Raw genomic sequence first — 19,600 nt, forward strand, 5'->3', positions numbered from 1 at the left:
AGAGTAAAAATAAGGATATCTCTGAAAAAAACATTAGCTTTGTAGCTGAGCTTTACATTATTATAAGCTTCTTGTACTTTCACCTTCTTCCTGCAGTCCCAAAAGGCTGAAGGTGCCCTTGTAGATGATAGAACCAGCAGTGACCCAAGAGCCTGAACAAGCAGCCTTCCTTGCTGGAAGGTCGGCTGCTCTTTTCCTAGACCTGGCCAGCACTGAGCTAACATGTAATTGAACAAGAAGCTACACAGTTAATCCCAGGCTCATGTGATAATGCTGAGATGGCTGATGTTTTCAAGCAGTTATTTTTCATGTTCAAGTAGGGAAGAAAGCCCTAGTTTTTGATAACAGGGTGCTGTAGAGGATGCCAAAACCAAAAGGCTCATAAAATGAAAACCTTTCTTTCCTCCATCTCCCTCAACCCTTGTGATTCTCTCATGATCCCCCTGAATGCTGCATCACCTTGTCTGTTGGCATGCATTTCCTTTACCCCATGACACCCTTTGCCTGGAAAGTTACCCCCACTAGCTGAACCTGTAGTCTCTGAATGTCCTTTAATGAGTAGATACTGTAGTTTTCACTTCAACCTCACCCACCCTGGACTTAGTTTGCTTTGCATGATAGTTTTGCATTGGAATGGCAGTAGTGGTTTGTTTTACTGAGCATGGTTTTGTTTGTGTTGTTTTTTTTTTTTGGAGGTCAATCCTAATTTCTTTTCTATTTCCTTTTCTTTCCTCAATGTCTGCTGCACCCCGTTTCGTCTCCTTCATCCATCTCGTCGCCGTGGTTATGCTGCTCCATAACACTGCATTACGGTCCTGGCACACCCGCACACAACCACCCACCCTCCTTCCTTCCACCTCCATCCCTCCGCCTCTCTGCATCGTTACCAAAAAAAAAAAAACAAACCACCAACCAAACCAAACAAAAAAACTGGCGGATGTCGCGGTGCTTGTTGTCCAATTAGGGTGAAAATTCCTTCCTACAGGCGACCGTGGCAAAGCTGGGGCCTCTTCCTCGCATTCTCGCGGATATCACCAAGTCAATGACCAACCCTACGCCGATCCAGCAGCAGCTGAGGCGTTTCACCGAGCACAGCTCTAGTCCAAATGTCAGTGGCAGTCTCTCCTCAGGGCTTCAGAAGATATTCGAGGACCCCACTGATGGGTATGTAACAGCCAGAGCTCAAGGGAGGCTGTGGGAGAAAGGGGGTTGTTGACCCTGTTAGGAGCTGAGCACTTCGTCACCTGCACTGTCTGCCCGGGCCAGCTGCAGGAGCAGGGAGCTTGGGCTTCTGTCACGGGGGTCACAGGCTCCCAGTAAGAGGGTGCATGAGGTGGCACTGGAGACCTGAAGATTTTGACTTATCCGGGACTTAAGCATCTCTCTGGGAGCTGGTGACTTCAGCTGCTAAAAACTGGTCTTGCGATTTATTGCCAATCTGTGTGTGTCCGGATGCACAGTCAGCCATAGTGTTTCCTTCTGGCAATCAGACTGCTTATTTACTGCTGATGGAAAAACTGGGCTGTAGGTGGAACTTGTTATCAGCGAAAAAGCAAAAATAGTCCCTTCTCTGTCTAGTGCAGCATTTCTCACACTGCCATTAATCTGCAGCAAACAGCTGTGACGTGGTAGAACTGCCGGAGAGCTTGGATGCTGTGGTCTCTGAGCAGGTTCTGTGCTGCCAGGTATGAGGGCTGGTTTTGTCACACAGAAGTGTCTGCCCTCTGAGCCTGCACTACAGGAGCCTTCACACAACTGCTGGTGGATCAGACACCCACAGCACGCGATGCCAGCAAAGGGTTAAGTGGGATCTGAACCACTCTGAAGGTCTTGCTGGAGACAGAAGTGTCTAAGGGGAGAGGACATGGTGGGAATGGTTTGCATTTCACCTGTGGAAAAAATAAAGATGAAGCACTTCTTGAATCGAATGTAACTCTCAAAGATAAGTGGTAATTAAGGAAGAGTGTTCTGACTTGAACACAAAGAGCTCATAAAAGGAAATCTGGTTCCTTGAAGCTTTTGGTTGGGGGGGAGGTTAAATGAGGTAGAGAGACTTCTCTGGGACAGATCTCTCATAGTCTTGGCTGCTAAAAAATTAACCACGTTGCTTTCTGCTCCACAGTGACTTGCATAAGATGAAGTCTCCAACCCAGGAAAGTGTTGACGGATATTTTAGGGGCAAGACCTTACTGCTGGTTCAGCAGGCGTCCACCCAGAGCATGACTTACTCAGATAAGGATGAAAGGGAAAGCCTCTTGCCTAATGGGCGTAGCATCTCTCTCATGGACCTCCAAGACCCTCACACAGCTCACAGTGCTGACCACACTTCCATTATGCACGATGTGCCTTTGCGCTTGGCGGGCAGCCAGCTCTCCATCACACAGGTGGCCAACATCAAACAGCTGTGGGAAACTCAGAGCACACCCCAGAGTGCTCCCCAGGTGAGGAGACCTCTGCACCCTGCTTTGAACCAGCAGGGCAGCCTCCAGCCCCTCTCATTCCAGAACCCGGTTTACCATCTCAACAACCCAACCCCTCCAATGCCCAAGGCCTCTGTGGACTCCAGCCTGGAAAACCTGAGCACTGCCAGTTCCCGGAGCCGAAGCAACAGCGAAGACTTCAAACTTAGTGGACCCAGTAACAGCAGCATGGAGGACTTCACCAAGCGCAGCACACAGAGCGAGGACTTCTCCCGCCGCCACGTCCCCCCCGACAAGCACGTCCCCATCGCGCTGCCCCGCCAGAACAGCAGCAGCCAAGCCCAGATCCGCAAAATGGACCAAGGTGGGCTGGGTGCCAGGGCCAAAGCCCCCCAGTCCCTGCCCCACAGCGCTTCCCTGCGGAGCACGGGCAGCATGTCGGGAGTGTCGGGGGCCGTGGTGGCTGAACCCCTGCAGAACGGGAGCCGATCCCGGCAGCAGTCCTCGTCCTCCAGGGAGAGCCCTGTCCCAAAGGTGCGGGCGATTCAGAGGCAGCAAACCCAGCAGGTAAGGAAAAGCCTTCTTCCAGGCACTTTTTGCTTTGGTCTTTCCCCAATTGCTGCATTGACCTTCGAAGCTTTTTGACCTTTTAGTTGAATCGAGAGGACTGGCAAGTAAGCAAGTGGCTGGTAGCAAGTGAATAGTCCTGCTTGTTGCCCTTAGAAGCTTGGCAAGCTGAGCCCTACCTGTTATTTTTGGATGCTTTTGTATTAAATTTGTAATAAATAAATTTGGCCATTACTGAGGTCGCAGCAAGCCTGCTGAAAGAAACAAACTTGAGCGTTTCCTTGAATAAAAAACAAAAATAATCAGAAGGAGCTTTGTTCCAAATCATGGTGCCACGTTGAGAATGTGTTTACCCTGTAGTGCTAATTCAAAAGCACAGCTACCTAAAAACAGAGAAATCAACAAAAGTAAAATACCGTGGCATAAACTGCTGCCAAAATAATAAAGAAGTACACTTGTCTTAAGTGTGGAGAAATCTATATTTTACCATGATGCAGCAATCTATTGCTGGTCCCCAAATAAATACTGCTTTTTCATTAATCATCCCAAGCTATGAATAATGCAAACACCTTCTGGAAAGGAGTGCTTATATGTACCAACTCCTGATGCACTTTATCAGTAGTTCATAGGCAACTGCAGTTCAAGGTTTTCCTGTCAGGAAGCCAACATTCCTTTACCTTAAAAAAAAAACAACCAAAAACAAAACCCAGAGAAAAACCAGGAACCTGTTGTGATTTGCTGTGTATGAAAATCCTTCCCTAAATTAAAGAGAAACTTAAGTATTTGAACGCTTGGCACTGCAATAGAAGTAGAAAATGTGTTGATCTGTGGGTGAGGGGAAGGTGGTTGATGTTTTTCAAAATGTCTTATGAGTGCATACAGAGTTACCAGCAGGGCAGAGTGAGCTTCTTGCAGGCAACACCACTACTCCTTGGGGGTAAGTGTTTTCTTCTGTGGTCACTGTGAATGTAAACATGGCCATGTTTGATTTACATTACCTAGTGTTGAAGGGAATTTTTAAAAATCTTGCTCTCCACAAGATCTCCTAGAAAGGATGCAGCTCTGCACACAAGCACGACTTGAGGACTATCACTCCAGAAAGTTGCAGCCCCTGAAGCTGAGATTGCACCGTGCTGCCAGTGAAGCTACATCCCCAAGGAGCAGGAGGTTATGGATCCTCCTTGCTGTGATGTAGCCCAGTTGGCAAAAGTGCTGATGAAGCCATGGTTATATAGGGAGAAGGGGTTTGAGTTGCAAGGTAAGGCTGGCAGAGGACATTAGTTGCCAGTGTGAGCTTCTGCTGAGGCAAAGGTTTTACTGGTGTCCCTGTTGGTGTAGCTTTCTTTGCAAACTCCTGAAAGTTACAGTCAACAGTAGGAAAATCTGGATGATGCCTGGGAACCCAGGAGCAATCAGGGCTTCAAAACTGCTTTGATACCTTGGGTTCGTTAAAGTACAAGAAGATCAAAAAACACTGAATCACAAAGCAAAGCCTAATATGCCAAGTTAGTTATACCAAAAACAGTAGTTGTTTGTTATTTGAAGTGCATATATTTGTGTCCTACTTTGGAGCGTGTTTTACATTTGAGGATAGAGGGGTTGATCGGTAAAGTCTATTGAACACAACTAAGCCTAGTGAGGAGGTGGTAGGGAACTTTTAGGCCGATAGCAAGGAGAAATTTGAAGGAAAAACTGCCAGTTCTAAGGCATCCAGTGTTAAACCTGAATAGAATGATCTGATGAGTTTTAGTGAATGGTTTCATGCAGTGTCCTAGCCAAAATCCACAGGGAGCTGCTGCCCTTCCTCAGGGCTTGTTTGGGAAGTGCAAAGGGCATTACTTTGAAGGTGTTGGGATAAGGAGGAGAAGTAGAGGTGCTGTGTCTCCACTCTTTGTGTGTGCACATTACGTGGGTGGCTCCTGCCCTGTTCTTGTTTGCAAGAAGCACTGGGTTAGCTGTTTGCAAACCCCAGGCTCTTCTTGTCCTAAATGCTGGTTACCCAACTGTGCCCAGGTAAATCAGTTACCTCTGCCTGCTTAGCATCAAAGTGACATCCCAGACTTCCCTCTCCTCCTGTTGCTTTTTGTATTCAGCTTCAAAGATGCCTGTGACTATGACTGGCTTCAGGACAGTCTCCTTCCCCCCTCTTGTAGGCAATAGGCATCTACTTACTTTTCTGTTCTATTTTCCATACTAATTGCTTTCACTGGATTCATTAAAGTACTTGCTCCTCCTTTATTCAGAGAAATCAATTTGTTCTTTCCTTCCCCGCACCCTTGAGAAATGTCTTGTAGTGTGCCAAATCGAAGGGCCAAATTTTTTTTGAGGCAAATTCCATTGCATCCTTTTAATTGCAAATTGTGTTGTGGAATTCTGTTCTTATTTAAAGAAGAGAAAGAAAAAAGTTGGGCATGTTCTTTCTAGGCATGCTTTGTGGGCGTTATAATTATTAGACTGTGTTTTCTACAAGTCTCGTTTGTTCCTGAATATAGAGCTAGGCCCTTTGTTTGCTGTGAGAGGTCACTATTTGCCTTCCATTTCCATTTAGTAGGTAGGTGGGAACAGAAATGTCAGTGTGTTCCGCTGGAAGAGAGGCAAAGAGGGGAAATAATACTTGTTCCTAGCAGGCTTTTTCTTTTTTCCTCTTTATTAGGGTATAACTCATAACCCATTAGCATGTGGAGTGCTTGCCATCCACTTGGTCTTTGTAGGCTTTCTGAGTTTGGCTGCTGAAAACATTCTGTCCTACAGCTCTCAAGGTTGGTTGGCAAGGTTTGCTGGTGATCAGTCTGTTAATAGGCTGGTGATATAGTTTATAGTCAACCTTCTGCTGTCTTTGTCCTTGGTAACTCCAATGAACAGTGACACTGTTCATCCTTAGCTGTGCCTAATTCCTAGAGCCAAGTGTTTGTCTCTGAGAAGAGCCTGTTGGTGGCAGCCCATAGTCTCTCTCGACATGGCTGCATCACAGCAAATACCCTTAAAAAAAATCTAAGGAGCTTTGCAAAGCTGCCCTGGTGCACTCAAAAGGGGCTAATAGCCTTTCTGCTGTGAAGATTTTCTTCTAGCAAAAAGGCCTCTGCCTAATCCCGGGATTTCTGCTTAACTCCTTTCCTTTGCCTTTATACCCATCCTTCCTGTAGCTTCTTCTGGTGCTGGAGCCTTTATCACTGCTCAGGACAGCTGAGCTGTTGCAGGCAGATCCTCTGGCCAGAAATGGAGGTTGACATGATCCCTCAACCTGACTCCTGTGCAGAAGCTGTGACTCCCCCATGAGTTGCTCCTTGCTGAAACTGTGGCTTCAAAATTCCCCTGCCCTGCTGAGGAGCACAGCTCACTCTGGTGCAGTGCTGACAGGAGGCAGGGAGCTGAAATGCTGCTTGAGCACAACAAGAAGCTACAGAGTGGGGGAAGCTGATGTTCTGCATTTCTCAAAGTTAAGACAGTGTTGCTCTTTCAGGGTAATTATGCTAATTCCTGTGCTTATAAACTTGTCTTTGTCTGTGAAAATTGCTTGGAATTTGTAGCAAGCTGTATTTTCCCCAGCCAGGGGGGAGAGTTTCTTGTTTCTTTTCTTGGCTTCCTTTTCAGATTCCCTTAAAGAGGATAGCTGATGATGATGTCTTACAGTTCTAGTTAGCACTGCTGGCCCTGACTTCCTTTCACAGCTTCATCTGGAGTACTGCTACAATAGACTACCTAAATCTGATAGGCACTACAGTGATAAGGTTTCTTTGCCATTCCAAAGTATTGCTGTACTGTCTTGCCACCAAGCCCTGCAGCCCCCTTGCAAGCCTGTCTGCAGCCTGGCTGAGAAAGCTGCTCCTCAGCATCCCAGAGAAACCAGTCTGTCTCACCTGAGCAGGCTGCAAGCAAAGGTTCATTGCTCTGTTTTCTTTGGGAGAGAAATCACAGGTTGAGAAAGCCTTTCTGAAAATCTGACAAAGGGGAAGGGTGGATGTGAACAGGATTTGGAAACAAGAACATTTCCAGAGAAGCTCGCTTAACAAGGAAGAAGAATTTTTCAAGTACATTGGTTTTAGAGGGACTCAGGTAAGAGCTGTGGGTCTGAAGGCAAGGGAGGATGAGGTGTCTCAGCAGGAGAGGTTTAGGGGATCCTTTGAGACTGACAGACTCATGGTAATTTTTCTTCTCCAAATAAATTGGATTTTAGATCTGGTTTGTGTGGAGTTTCTCTGAAAAATGCTTACAGGTATCTCTGCTTCAGGTGCAGTCACCTGTGGATTCTGCCACAATGTCACCAGTGGAAAGGACAGCTGCCTGGGTTCTCAATAATGGACAGTATGAAGAAGTAGAGGAGGATGCAGAGCAGAATCCAGATGAAGTCAAGCATGCTGAGAAGGTAGATTTTGTTCTCTGTCCACCCCACAGCCAAGTCAAGAACAGCTTTCAGGCACTGCTTTGACAGAGTCCTGGTTTCAAGCACAGGTTGGCATGACTTCCTGCTGGACGTGCTGCCACACATATCTGTAGATTAACCCACGTACAGGCTGTAGCATGTCAAGTGGGTGCAAACTGGCACAGCTGTCTTTGTACATTACAGGCTGGTATTTGGCACTTAATGTGCATTGTGAGTCACGCTGCCTAACTGTATGAGGTCCTGCTCAAGTCATTAACTTTTTGTGACAACACTGTAGCTACAGCACACTGCAATTTTTCTATGTCTGCAAAACTCCTTAGTGAAAAAAACCCAAACAACAAAAAAAATCATAGTTGTTAACCTGACTGAGTATAGCTTAGGATATGCTAAGTACAGGGCTCTGTAAATGCCTGAGGCAATGCCTGTCACCTGGGTAGTTCTGAGCTACACAGAAACATCCATGATCTCTTTTTTTTTTTTTTAAGTGTAATTTTTTTCAAGAGTAGATACCATTTTTCCAAGTATAGTTACACCTGTATGCTGCTATGGTGGTGAAGTTTTGTAAGAGGTTTGGTATTTTGAAAGGGCAGGAAGAGAGGAGGAGAACATTTGGTGGACAAGAAATGGGAACATAGGATTATTAGGAAAGGTGAATGAACCCAAACAAAAGTGGAATATGTTGATATTCATTGCTCTGTTGCAGAAGTGATTGTCCACAGAGACAGTAAGTAGAACAAAACCTTGTCCAAGTAAACTTAAAAGGCTGCCTTCTGTAGCAAATTATTTGCTTTGACTTCACACATGGTCTCATGCCTTGATAAGGTCCTAAAAAATGAATTATTTGGATCCCATACTGGTCTGTTTTGTGAGTTTGGCCGTCCCAGGACATTTTTACAGTTGAGCACTGTTAGCAGCTTCTGTCTGGGAGCTGCTTGAGTCCACATTAACTGAGGATGTTACCAGTCAGGACTGAAGAGTCATGTCGGAGCCCTCGGAGTGCTTAAATCGTGCTACAGAATGACACCCTGCAGTGTGGGAATAGCTCAATGCTCCACGGCAGCCTGTGTGCTCCCTGTCTGTGATTGCCCACAGTTGTTTGCTCGTCACTTCCTTTACTTCCATCGATTTATATTTCGTGAGAAAAACAATGTTGTTCTCTGAACAGCAGCAGCAGAATAGAATGATCTGATCTCTTTCTTTTTCCCTTGCATCTGATGCTTTCCTCCTTCCCTCCACCTGCAGTATGAACAAGAGATAGCCAAGCTGAAGGAGCGCCTGAAGGTGTCGAGTCGCCGGCTGGAGGAGTATGAGCGGCGGCTCCTGGTGCAAGAGCAGCAAATGCAGAAGCTGCTGATGGAGTACAAGTCTAGGCTGGAAGACAGTGAGGAGAGACTGCGCAGGCAACAGGAGGAGAAGGACAGCCAGATGAAAAGTATAATCAGCAGGTGAGGCTTTGGAAAGTTTGGGACAAGGCTAGGCAGTCGGGAGTGTCAGATGGATAGATAAGCTTTTCCAAGTGCAGCAGAATTCTTCTCTTGCAGAGCCAGGACAATCAGATAAGTCAAAGCAACAGGCTGGAGTACCTGAAACCCTCTGGAATAGTATTAAGTGGTCCTGATTCATACCTCTTCTTGCTTATCAGACTCATGGCGGTCGAAGAGGAGCTGAAGAAGGATCACGCAGAGATGCAAGCCGTCATCGATGCAAAGCAGAAAATTATTGATGCACAGGTAAGGAGCTCAGGATGGCCAGGAACCAGATTTTTGGTGTGTAAACCCTATTATTTCCCCCTCTCCTCCTGCCCCAGCACTGTTATCCAGCTCCCAAGTCATTATTGGTCCCTGGTGTTCCACATGTGACTTGCTGCCATCCAGGAGAGAATTGGGTTTTTTAATTAATAAAGGCTGTACTGTCAGACAATAGGCTTTGAACAAGCCTGGCAACAAATCACAGGACTGACTGCTTCTCCAAAACCTTTCCTCCTTTGTGAGATCCCAAGGGGGCAAAGGAATAGCAGTGCATTGTGTAGACATTGTTCCAAGCGTGGGCCTGGGAACTCTGGAAAAGCTGTGCCTCATACCAGCATAGTTTAATTGCCATGTGCATGCATCTCAGCTATGCAAGCTAAAAGCATGGCTTTGAACATCTGAGTCAAGAACAGAGAATGCTTGCAGTGGAACATTGCCCTGTATAATGTCACACGTGGCATTCCACCCCATCTGACTGTCCACGTCAGTCCTGGAGGAATGCCCACTTTGCCAGGAGCCTGCAGTGCTTGCCTCGGCCAACACCAGTTGGCTGTGGAAAGCAGGACCCAGTGGGCAATGCATGTGGGTGTTTTGTGTGGGATCATTTCAGCTTTTCTTCTGTGTCTGTGCTGATCCCAGAGAGCAAAGCTTGTCTGGCAGAACTCGAGGCTGGTTTGATATCTGCCTGCCATGTTATGTTTGTGGTATTTGCATTTGGAGGAACATCTCCCCTGCTTCTGGGCTTTTCAGTAGTTCCAACCGTAAACTTTCCTTAATAGATAATCTTAAGAAGATGACCTGCTTGAGGAGTAACCCAAGCTAATTCAGAAAGTTGTTTCCCTGCTCAGAGAGTGTGTGAGGGGGAAAAACCCCTTAGTTTGACATGGTTAAAGATGGTACAGGTGTATTGGAATATAGGCATAAGTGAGCACAAAAGGGCACTTTTTCTTGTTGAATGGCCAGCAATAACAGAAAAGTTTGAGCTCATACAAAACCGTAGGGCAAATATGAATTAGAAAAAGGAGTTTTTAAAAGCTGGGTGACACTAGAAGCATATTTATAGCAGATTTCTTTTTGATAATTTGAAAAGTTCTATTTTTTTGTGCTGCCTCTGCCCATTTTCCCACCATTCTTCAGAAAGACTGTTCATGAAACCTGGATTTTTGGATCTAATGCCATCTAATCTGAATAAATCACTTGTCTACAATAAGATGTTACTTGTTATGTAGCCTTGCAGGATAAAAAGAAAATTCTACTGGAGTTACACCTTATATAGTTTCTAGTTATTGTGCAAGATGCTCTACATGGAGACAACAGTGTAGTCACCCTTTCAAGATGCAGCTCAAGATAAAATCCTCTCTGTGAGGACTTGGACTTAAAATGCAAAGTGGGAGAGTGCTGGAGAATGAACAGGATTGTAGTCAGGCACTGGATTATTTTTTATTATTATTATTTTCTTGATGGTGGGAGGACAGCAGAGCTGCCTCCAGTCTGGTCAAGGACTATGGCAAGTGGAAGCTGGAGTTGAACTTCAATGTGCTGGGCCATTTCTTGGAGATTGGCACGATCAGTTATGTGAAGGAACAGCAGCTCACCCGAACAGCAGCCCAGGAAGTGATGCTTGTTTCATCTGCCTCAAGAAGGTGAAAGGGGCCCTGAGGATAAAACCCATAAAAAGGGGTTTTTGGAGAGGAAGATGTGTGAGACTGTGACTGAATAAGAAGCTTGATTCTCCCTTTGTTACCTGTCTATGCCAGTAGGCCCTTGGCCTCAGTGTAGGATTAGGGACAAGCAGGGCAGAGAGTGGACCAGTCTGATCCCTCAGTGTCACCAGCTGGCAGAGGGGACTACTGCTGATTTGTGAAACCCTCAGGACTGGAAAGGTGTGGTCCTTGATGACACTTGATCAAATGATGCATCATTTATTATCTGCAGTGGAACTTGTTGCAAAAGCAAGAGCATTAATGATTCCTCTCTTAATCTGACACTTTTTTCCTTCTGAAGTGCTGTTAGCTATTTGGGCAAGCAAGATGATCAGCAAAACCTTAACTGCTTCAGTTTCAACCAGTTCATGGGGAAAGTTTAGTTGTTATTCCCCTTTTCTGACACCTGAGCAGAAGAGGAAACAGATGAAAGATTCAGAACAGACACCAGAGGAGCCCAACTGTTCTCTGAGCTCTGTAGCAATCCCCCTAAGTTGTGTTTGAAAGATTTTCTTAGTCTGTGATTCATTTGGCAAAGAGAAATAGCAGTGGCTAGAAAAGGTCTTTTTAATGTGAGATATATGGAGTGGAGTTGGAACCTGGCTTAACACACCTATTTGAAGAGTTAAATGGCTACTAGCAAACAGCAGCAACCTGGGTTCTTGTGCTTAGTTACATAAGCTCAAGGTGCTTTTCAGGATTTGTTCTTTTGCCTTGTGGTCAGGTGCAGGACTCAGTGCTGTACCCGTGCAGAAGGACAGCCTTGTTCTCAGCACACGTGCTGTTTGCCCTGGCTCTGGGCAGTTCCTTGTGTGCTTCCAGAGACTGGAGCAGGGGCTAGGTCTGGCTAAACTCTCCTCAGAGCAGCGGAGCTGCAAGGAGTGCTGGCCCAGTTGCTATTGCGAGTGACATCTCCGCTGTGTTAAATTACAGGTCATAAATGGGGATGAGATAATTCAAACAGGCAAGTAAACCCAATCAGTTCTCTAGCTGAGCAGTACCCAGTCCTGGCCCAGTGCACTGACCTCCTACCCATTCCAGCTCCTCCCACTCCCTGCACCTAATTCTTGTGTATTAGAGACATGGTTGTTAGCGTGTGTTTTCTTTTGAGTGAGAAGATTCCTCTGCTCACCAAGCTCATGCTTTTAAGATTGATTTGATTTTTTCCAAGTGTGTATTTCCAGCAGTTTTGCAAACTGTCATAGTGAGCACCCATCAGTGCCAGAAAATAACCAGCCTTTCATTTTTAACTCTTTGGAAAGTTATATTCCTTGGAAAGAAATTTTCATTTTGAATTATATATTCCAGGTGAAATGTAGTCTGAGGAGGAGCTTTAACTTGCTGAAGAACACATTTCTGCTAAGGCAGTTGTGTTTTGCAGGATTTATTTCAGCACGGGAGGGAAAGCTAAAGCTTCAGCTCCTCCATTGTCCCTTCTCCTTACCTATGTTGCCTGGATCAGGGCAGGTGCCAGGGCAGGCTCTAGCCTGCCTTGCTCCTTGTTGATTTCTCCTGCTGCCTCCTCCATTTGCTCTGCTACACAGAGCTTGGTCTCTTCAGGGCTGTACTACAAGCAGTACTTGATTTCTGCTTTGTTTTTGCACCCCAAGACTTAACCCCTGCGGGGAAGCCCACTGAGAAAAGCAAACATGCCTTGATTGCTGATGTGCTGGGATCCAGTTCTCAAGGGGATGTTGTAGCACGCAGGTCTGCTGAGCTGTGTGTCTGAGCTATCCCTTAATGTTTGTGCCTTCTGTGCATCATTTTTCCTTCCATTTTGTTTCTCAATGGGCCAGACTGGGAAGAGTTCCTGCATGCAGCTTTTTTCACTCAAGTAAATTAGAGTTTCTTCTTTCTCAAAGAAAAAAAAACAGTCAGCTAGTAGCTGGGAGAGCATGTTTACCTGTTGTCATCACTGCCGCTGCTCTGTGTGGCTGCATAATTCTATTTTTATTTTGTGAGGGAAGATAAAAATTGCCATTTCCAGTCATGCCATCAAGTTTTTGGCTTGGCCCTCTAGTGCTTCATCCCACTGCAGATCTAGCTGTTAGCAGGCTGGGTTTTGTTGAGAGCGTTTTTTATAAATTTAGTACACATCCTTTAGTTTTCTGAATACTTCTGTTAAAAGTGGAGCCTAGCACTTCCTGTGCTGGAAGAACCAAAACTGGGATTGGGAACCCTGGACTTGGCAGAGCCTGGGAGCCCCTCTGAGCTGGAATGGGTCTAGGAGCAGTGTGTTCAGTGTTTGTTCTTTGTGTTCTGTCGATGGCATCTCCCCCTCCACCCACACTGCCTCCTTCCCCTTCACCTCAAATAACCCCTTAGTTGTAGCTTTTGGCTGCTTCTTCTCTATGTTGCTATTGCACCCTCACTCCTGCTGGTGACTGCAGGCTGCCATTATCTGCTTTTTTCTTTTTTTTTGTTTAATCATGATTTATTTTGAGCACACCGTGAGTTTATTCCGAGCGCACTCCATCCAAAACACAGAGACGATGGCCATTAGATACCACTTGCACTTTTCTCTGCCAGATGAAACCACTCCACCACTTTTATTTTCTGCTGCCTGTTTCTGTTTTTCTAACATATTTTTAAAAATAAGTAAATTGGCTACTGTTATTAACACCAACACCCTCACCCCTCCCCTCCCGTGTGCAAAATACGGCATTTCCACCTGCCTCAGTTGGAAGCTGGTTGGATAAAGCCACCTGTGACTGGATCAGTTCACCAATGTAACTTTGACTCACTGTCACCTTCCATCATGCAAAAAGGCCAGGCCAGCCCGTGAGGAGCCAGTGGCATGCAGGGGCCACTCCAAGAAAACAGAAAGAGGCAGACATCCCATCTTCCCAGAGAATGTTAGCCGAGCTGCCTCTCCGCCTAGGAACCATCTGAAGACACTGTCCACAGCCCCGAGTCCTGGAAGTCCCCCCCCCTGCCAGAAACCAGGCTGGTGGGGTAAAGGCATTTCATGTGTGAAGCAGCTCTGACTTTGTGGGGTGTTTGTTGCAGGAGAAGAGGATCGTGTCCCTGGACTCTGCCAACACGCGGCTGATGAGTGCCCTGACGCAGGTGAAGGAGCGCTACAGCATGCAAGTCCGCAATGGCATCTCCCCCACCAACCCCACCAAGCTTTCCATCACGGAGAATGGTGAATTCAAAAACAGCAGCTGCTAACTGGGCAGGTGCTGCCAGCCATCAAGAGGGAGCAGACTCAAGAAACCTTTTAAAATAAAGCCCTGCCCCCCGCCCCCTCCCCCCCCCCCCCTTCCTCTTACAGGTTTACATAATGCTGCTAATGAAATGGGAAAGTGAAAAGAACAGCTCTGAAAAGGTGGACTTTTAATTCCCCACTCAAGGCCAGGAAAACTGAGCTCCTGAGAACAAGTCCTTCCATATCACTGTGTAAATAGAGGGAGCTCTTGGGTTATGTACAGAAAATGCCGATGTAAAATACCAAAAGGAAGAAGTGAATACTGTAGATTTTTTTAATTATTGCTATTTTTATTATTATTATTATTATTATTTTTATTATTATTTCTCTTGTTGAAAGCACTGCAGTCCTTGGAGGAGGAAGAGGGGAGTGTGAGTGCATGTGTGTTGTGGGTGAGAGAGAGATGAGCTGTGGGTTACATTAGACAGCAGCTGTATATATCGGGCTGGCTGATACATGAGTGGAGTGAAATGGTAGTGAAATGAATTCTGTAAGAAAACTCATCTGCTGGTTTTATTCCCCTCTTCTCTAGCTGTTCTTTAACTGAATGCAAACTCAATAGCAAACATTGTAGCAAGGAAATGGGCTCTAGCTGGATCCTGTACCTACTTTTCAGTAAGACTCCAGCAAAATATTGTCAGTCTTTCTGAACAAGGTGAAAGCTTGGAGCAGCAAAGCTTGTTTCCTTGCATTTGCACACAGTCAGGCTTCTCATCAAACAGAGGGAATCTGCAGTTTTCCAAGGTAGGATTCTTTCTTTTTTACCCCAGTTCTAACGCAGTTTTATATTTTCTGGTTTGAGAATTTACAGACCTGTACATAGGTTTTTTGTTAAATTTCTACCCAGCCCTCACTTTATGCACCATGCAGCAGCACCCTGAATTCTTTCTCTGCACTCCATCAGGAACAGCCAGGTCAATGCTCTGAGGAAAGGGCTAACCAAAGGGTGCCCATGCCCAGCAAAGCAGATTTCATATGCAAAATTCCCTTTTTTCTTAGAGTATTTATAGATTTTAACTACTTCAGCCCCTAGCTTAGCCAGTCTGGTTCCAATGAAAGTTACTTTCTGCATGTTTGTTTTGAAAGATCTTCCATTTCCACTGAATTTTGCCTTTCTCTGGATACTTTAAATAGGGGTGTTTTTTTGAAGTTCTGGTTTTTTGTAGTTTCTGAAGTTTTTTCTTAAGGAGTTTCGACTAAGCTTTTATCTCCAGTTACTTTCAGTTGCATTTCATAGAAGCATACTTACAGGCCGTATGTGAATGCGTGTATAATTACAAAGTGACCTTCTCATGGAAGATAATGACATTTACAAACTGTAAAAGATTAACAATAAATGACACAGTATTGTCAATTCTCATGATTCCAGCAAATGCCACAATATTTAGTCTAATGGGTTTTTTAAACCCCAAATTCTAGACTCAAGTGAAAGTGTGTGAATCTTCACTTGCACTTTTTGGTGTAAGTTTCTAGCCCTCAGGCCCCCAGAGTAAATAAATACAACTATTGCAGCAGCAATTGACATTCTGAATTACAGAAGTATGCTAATAACAGTGAGTGTGTTTAACCATCCAAACATGTTATGGAAATTTAACATTGGAAAAGTTGGCTTCCAAATGAGACAGAACCTCCAGCGGGTGTCTCGGTGTGGGATGTGTTTAGCAAACAGTTCAGGCTGTAACTACGAGGTAGCTCTGGGGGTACCTGACTGAAATCACATCACCTGTGATACAGGGAAGGTCAGACGTGATTATTCTTTCTGGACATAGTTTCTGAATCTCTAAAATTACACTACATAAAGTAGATCTTTCTAAGCCAATTTCCTGGCCTCCTGAAAGTGACCCTTGGTGCTTTGAACATGAAGGATTGGCAATACTGAGGATCTCCCAGTTCAGTGTCTGTTGTCAAGCTTGTTTGTTTTTTGGAAAATGAATTGATCTCACCTCTGTGGGCAAATGCAGCTTGTGTCAGAGTGCAGAATGTTCACTGTTCTGCTGGGTTGTTGTGTTACTGTGCTTCGGTTAAATGTCATCACTCAAGTATGTTACATTACCAACTATGCATAAATACAAAGACCACATCTCCTGCACTTGTGTAACAAAAATGTGTATGAAGCTTTTGCCTGTTAGTTTACATCTAGAGAAGACTTGTCTGCAGTGAGTTGGGATTTATGTTTAATGCTTAGTTCAAGTCAAAGCTTCTCTGGCTGCTTGAATGTGACTTGGTACTCCAGGCCAAGGAGCATTCCTGTTCTGATCTCAGTGTATTACAGCCCGGCCAGTACTGTCTGACACGCCTGGGCTTGGGCTCTGCATTTATCCATAGTGATTGATTTTCTGTACTTTCCAAACTGTCTTCCAGCTCCAGGTCATTGCTGACCTCAACTGAGGCCTGAGAGCAAGTGGTCGTAGGAGTACATTGACTAGAACCTGGCAGAAGCAGATAAGTCATTCTGGTAGCATTTGGTGTATCTTTAATTTGGGAAATGCATCTCACCAGAGCTCCCCAGCTCTCTGGTGGGTATCAAACATCACTGGCTGAGCTGTGTGGTTCAATGCTGAAGACTCCCAAAGGGGCCACTGTGGTTTCTGCAGAGAAATGCAATAGTAGCAACATTTCAGCCCTGATTTTTAGAGGAGAAATAATACCTGCCCCAAGATTTGTACCTTTTGGTGAGGTCTGCAGTGATGTACCATTCTAATAATGCACCTTCTCCTGCATATTTCTTAAGCTTGTAAACTAGAAGTTGCTGTTCTAAAAGAGTCTGAGCCATCAGCATTGTCCTCACAGCTTGTTGCTAGGCTGGTTTCTCTTCTGTTGCAGCTTCTACCCTCAAGTGCAAAGTGTGCTCCTCTACCTCCCACTGTAGAGGAGAAGCTGCCTCTTGATGCGGGAGAGGGTGAAGGTTGCAGGCTAAAATTGATTAGCTGCAGAGCAAACCGCTACGCTCCTGAGTTCTGCAGGCAGCTGTCTCTCCTAGTTTATTACCAAGCAGCTTTCTAGAGCAATTTTAAGCTGCTTCAAGCTGACAATATGTGAAAATGCCAGCTTCTATTTTGTCTATTCTCATAAAGCTCAAGTGACACTAAACCACGTGGCAGCCAAAAGGCCTGTCTATTTTGGAGCAAGAACCCTCACCACATTGGGTTTAAAACTACTAGCCAGTGGGTTTCTGCAGCAGTGAGAGAAGTAAATACTGCGAAGTCTGATGATGAGTATTATAGACATTAGGTTTTGGTTCATACTTTCAGCAAATGGATCAGGCTGTGTCTAACGTTGTTGAAAGGAGCTGCTGCTCTCGTTTGGAAACAGCTGAAGTAGTCCAGAAAAAAAATAATAGCCTGTAGGAGTAATGCTTGTGTGTTCCTGAGCCTGAAACAGAAGAGCTGTTCCATCCTGGCAGCTCAGTTCTTGCCACCACGTTACTCGGTGCTGTTCTAGGATGATTCTTCCCAAACTTGCAAAGCTAAAAGCTCCCAGCCAGCGTGGCAGGGCATGGAAGTAGAGCAGCCTTGTGTAGTGCTGTGGCCTTCTGCCTTGTTTGTGTGGTGTCTGCTGAGGGTGAGGAACAGGGATGACTGGAATGACATGGGATGGGACATGGAGCAGGGAGGGAGCATGGTTGAGGAGCAGCATCCTCTAAATGCCTATTCTTTGCAACTCTTGGAATTCAGACTTACTTAGTTATTTTAAGGGAAATAGATTTCACATCCAAGAGTTACCAACTGTTATTTCCCTGGTGCATTAGAAATGGGCAGCTATGCATAAAAGCACAGATTCAGACAGCTACACATTTTGCAACATTCCAGTGGCATAACTCAGGCAGGAGATCCAGAGGAGCATGGAAAGGGATGTGTATATTTTTTAGTTAGAGAATATGAAGTGTATCCAGTAAAAAATTATTTGCCCATCTAGTAAGTCTGAGAAATGGGTTTTATTTTGCATTCTTGCAATTTCTTTGGGTTGGATTAGGCTTTTTCTTTTTTTAATGCTTGCTTAAGCCCACCAGCTTTTAACTTCATCTGAAAACTCAATGATTGAAGTCCATCAATTTTACAGCAGTGCCCGTGGTACGTGTCAGCAAAAATTTATCTGCTAAGGTCTCCGTGTATGTGTGAATTCTTCTTGTGTTCTGCAAAATGTCTGTGTCATTCCTGGAGAATAATTCCTATCTGGGTTGAGGAATGAAATGTGTTTCCTTCAGTGATTGACTTGGTCAGCTACAGGTATCCAGCTGAGCAAAAAAGGTTAAATTTAGGCTAATGCTTTTAGGTATTTCCTTCTCCACAGTAAGTTAACTCCCATGAGAGCAAGCATGTCATTACAGATCATGCCTGCCAGGAATCCTACCTGTAAAAATAGATTTTCTGTCTCAAGGGCCTTAATAAGAGTGTTACTACACAGAACTGTTTTACAATGATAGCTCTAAATAATTTATTTTTTATTTCAAGAAAGTACACCTTAAAAGGTAATAAACTTGTTTTTCAAGCCGTATTTTTATGCTAGTAGCACTGGACTGTTTGGTCACTGAGATCCATTTCTGCATTTCATTGCCTGGGTTTGTTCTAAAGAAGATTTATTTTTGTTCTGTGAATAATTTTTGAAGGTTCTTGTAATATGTACAGATATAGATACATTTGAGGTCTTTTATTGATATTCCTACAAAGAATACAAATAAAGTTTAACTTTAAACAGTTTGGACTCAGTAAACTTGTTCTGATTTAAAATTCTGCTGTTTCTCCTCTCAGGCTGTATTTGTGTTTTGTGTCACTTCAGGGAGTGGAGAGAAACTCGGGCAGAGTAACTGAATGTTTGGGACAGAGAACCGAGGGGGTCCATAGAGCAGCAGAGTTGATTCCTTTCTCCTGTTCCTGGAGCTGGGTGTTTGCTGGGGTGCCCAGCACAGGTCCTAGAGCTCTGCCTCCCCGTGCCGGGGAACTCTCCCGCATTCTGAATCTGTCCCTTTGCTGGGAAGTACCTGGCATTGTGAAGTCAGAGAGCGACAAGCTGTGGAGACACGGAGAATTGCTCTCTGCTTCTTTTAGGCATGGGATTTTTTTTTTTGGAGCACAGTAACAACTTGAGTGATGACAAGAGAGTTACCTTGTATTAATTTGTGTTTATTCCTCCCATGCCAGACCTGTGAATGTGATCAGCCCGGTTTTCTTGTTCAATCTATTCCTACTTTACAGGTGCTCATGCAGCAGCCCAAAGCTGCAACGTTTGAGGCTTGGCTGTACAGAGGAATACTTACTTACAGGTTCACACAAAATGCTGTATTCTAAGCAATTTATATTTATTCTTTATGTGTATAAAATCTTGTATATAATGAGTGAGAAAGCCTTTCATACTCAACTTACTGAATGTAAAACCTACACTCAAGGGGATGTTTTGCTAAAAGTATTTTTATTTTCATTTCACATGGTATTTTTTTCCATAGCTTTGAAGCCTGAAGAATACAGCCAGCAAACTTTTAGTAGTTACTGTGTGCCTCCACCCTGGCCCTGTGCTTTGTTCTGCTCCAGTCCCCTGCGTGTTCTGCCTTGTTCTTGCTGAGGCAGTGGGTTTTT

The 19,600-nt window shown here is 44.8% G+C and overlaps 1 protein-coding gene across 7 annotated transcripts in view; it reads left to right on the forward strand.

Annotated features, from left to right (window-relative positions):
* The window catches only part of RASAL2 (RAS protein activator like 2), a 146,764-nt gene extending 128,040 nt beyond the window's left edge, over positions 1 to 18,724 (forward strand). For 3 of the 7 annotated variants that reach the window (XM_051625030.1, XM_051625036.1, XM_051625035.1), the window contains 6 exons: positions 965 to 1,164; positions 2,123 to 2,987; positions 7,216 to 7,350; positions 8,611 to 8,813; positions 9,011 to 9,098; positions 13,588 to 13,822. In XM_051625030.1, coding sequence (XP_051480990.1) covers positions 965 to 1,164; positions 2,123 to 2,987; positions 7,216 to 7,350; positions 8,611 to 8,813; positions 9,011 to 9,098; positions 13,588 to 13,806 — 1,710 coding nt within the window. In that variant the 3' untranslated portion in view covers positions 13,807 to 13,822. The other 4 variants (XM_051625032.1, XM_051625031.1, XM_051625034.1 and 1 more) reach the window with 4 other exon arrangements.
* The last annotated feature ends 876 nt before the right edge of the window (positions 18,725 to 19,600 follow it).

This window comes from Apus apus, chromosome 7, assembly GCF_020740795.1.
Source record: "Apus apus isolate bApuApu2 chromosome 7, bApuApu2.pri.cur, whole genome shotgun sequence".
Lineage (NCBI taxonomy): Eukaryota > Metazoa > Chordata > Aves > Apodiformes > Apodidae > Apus > Apus apus.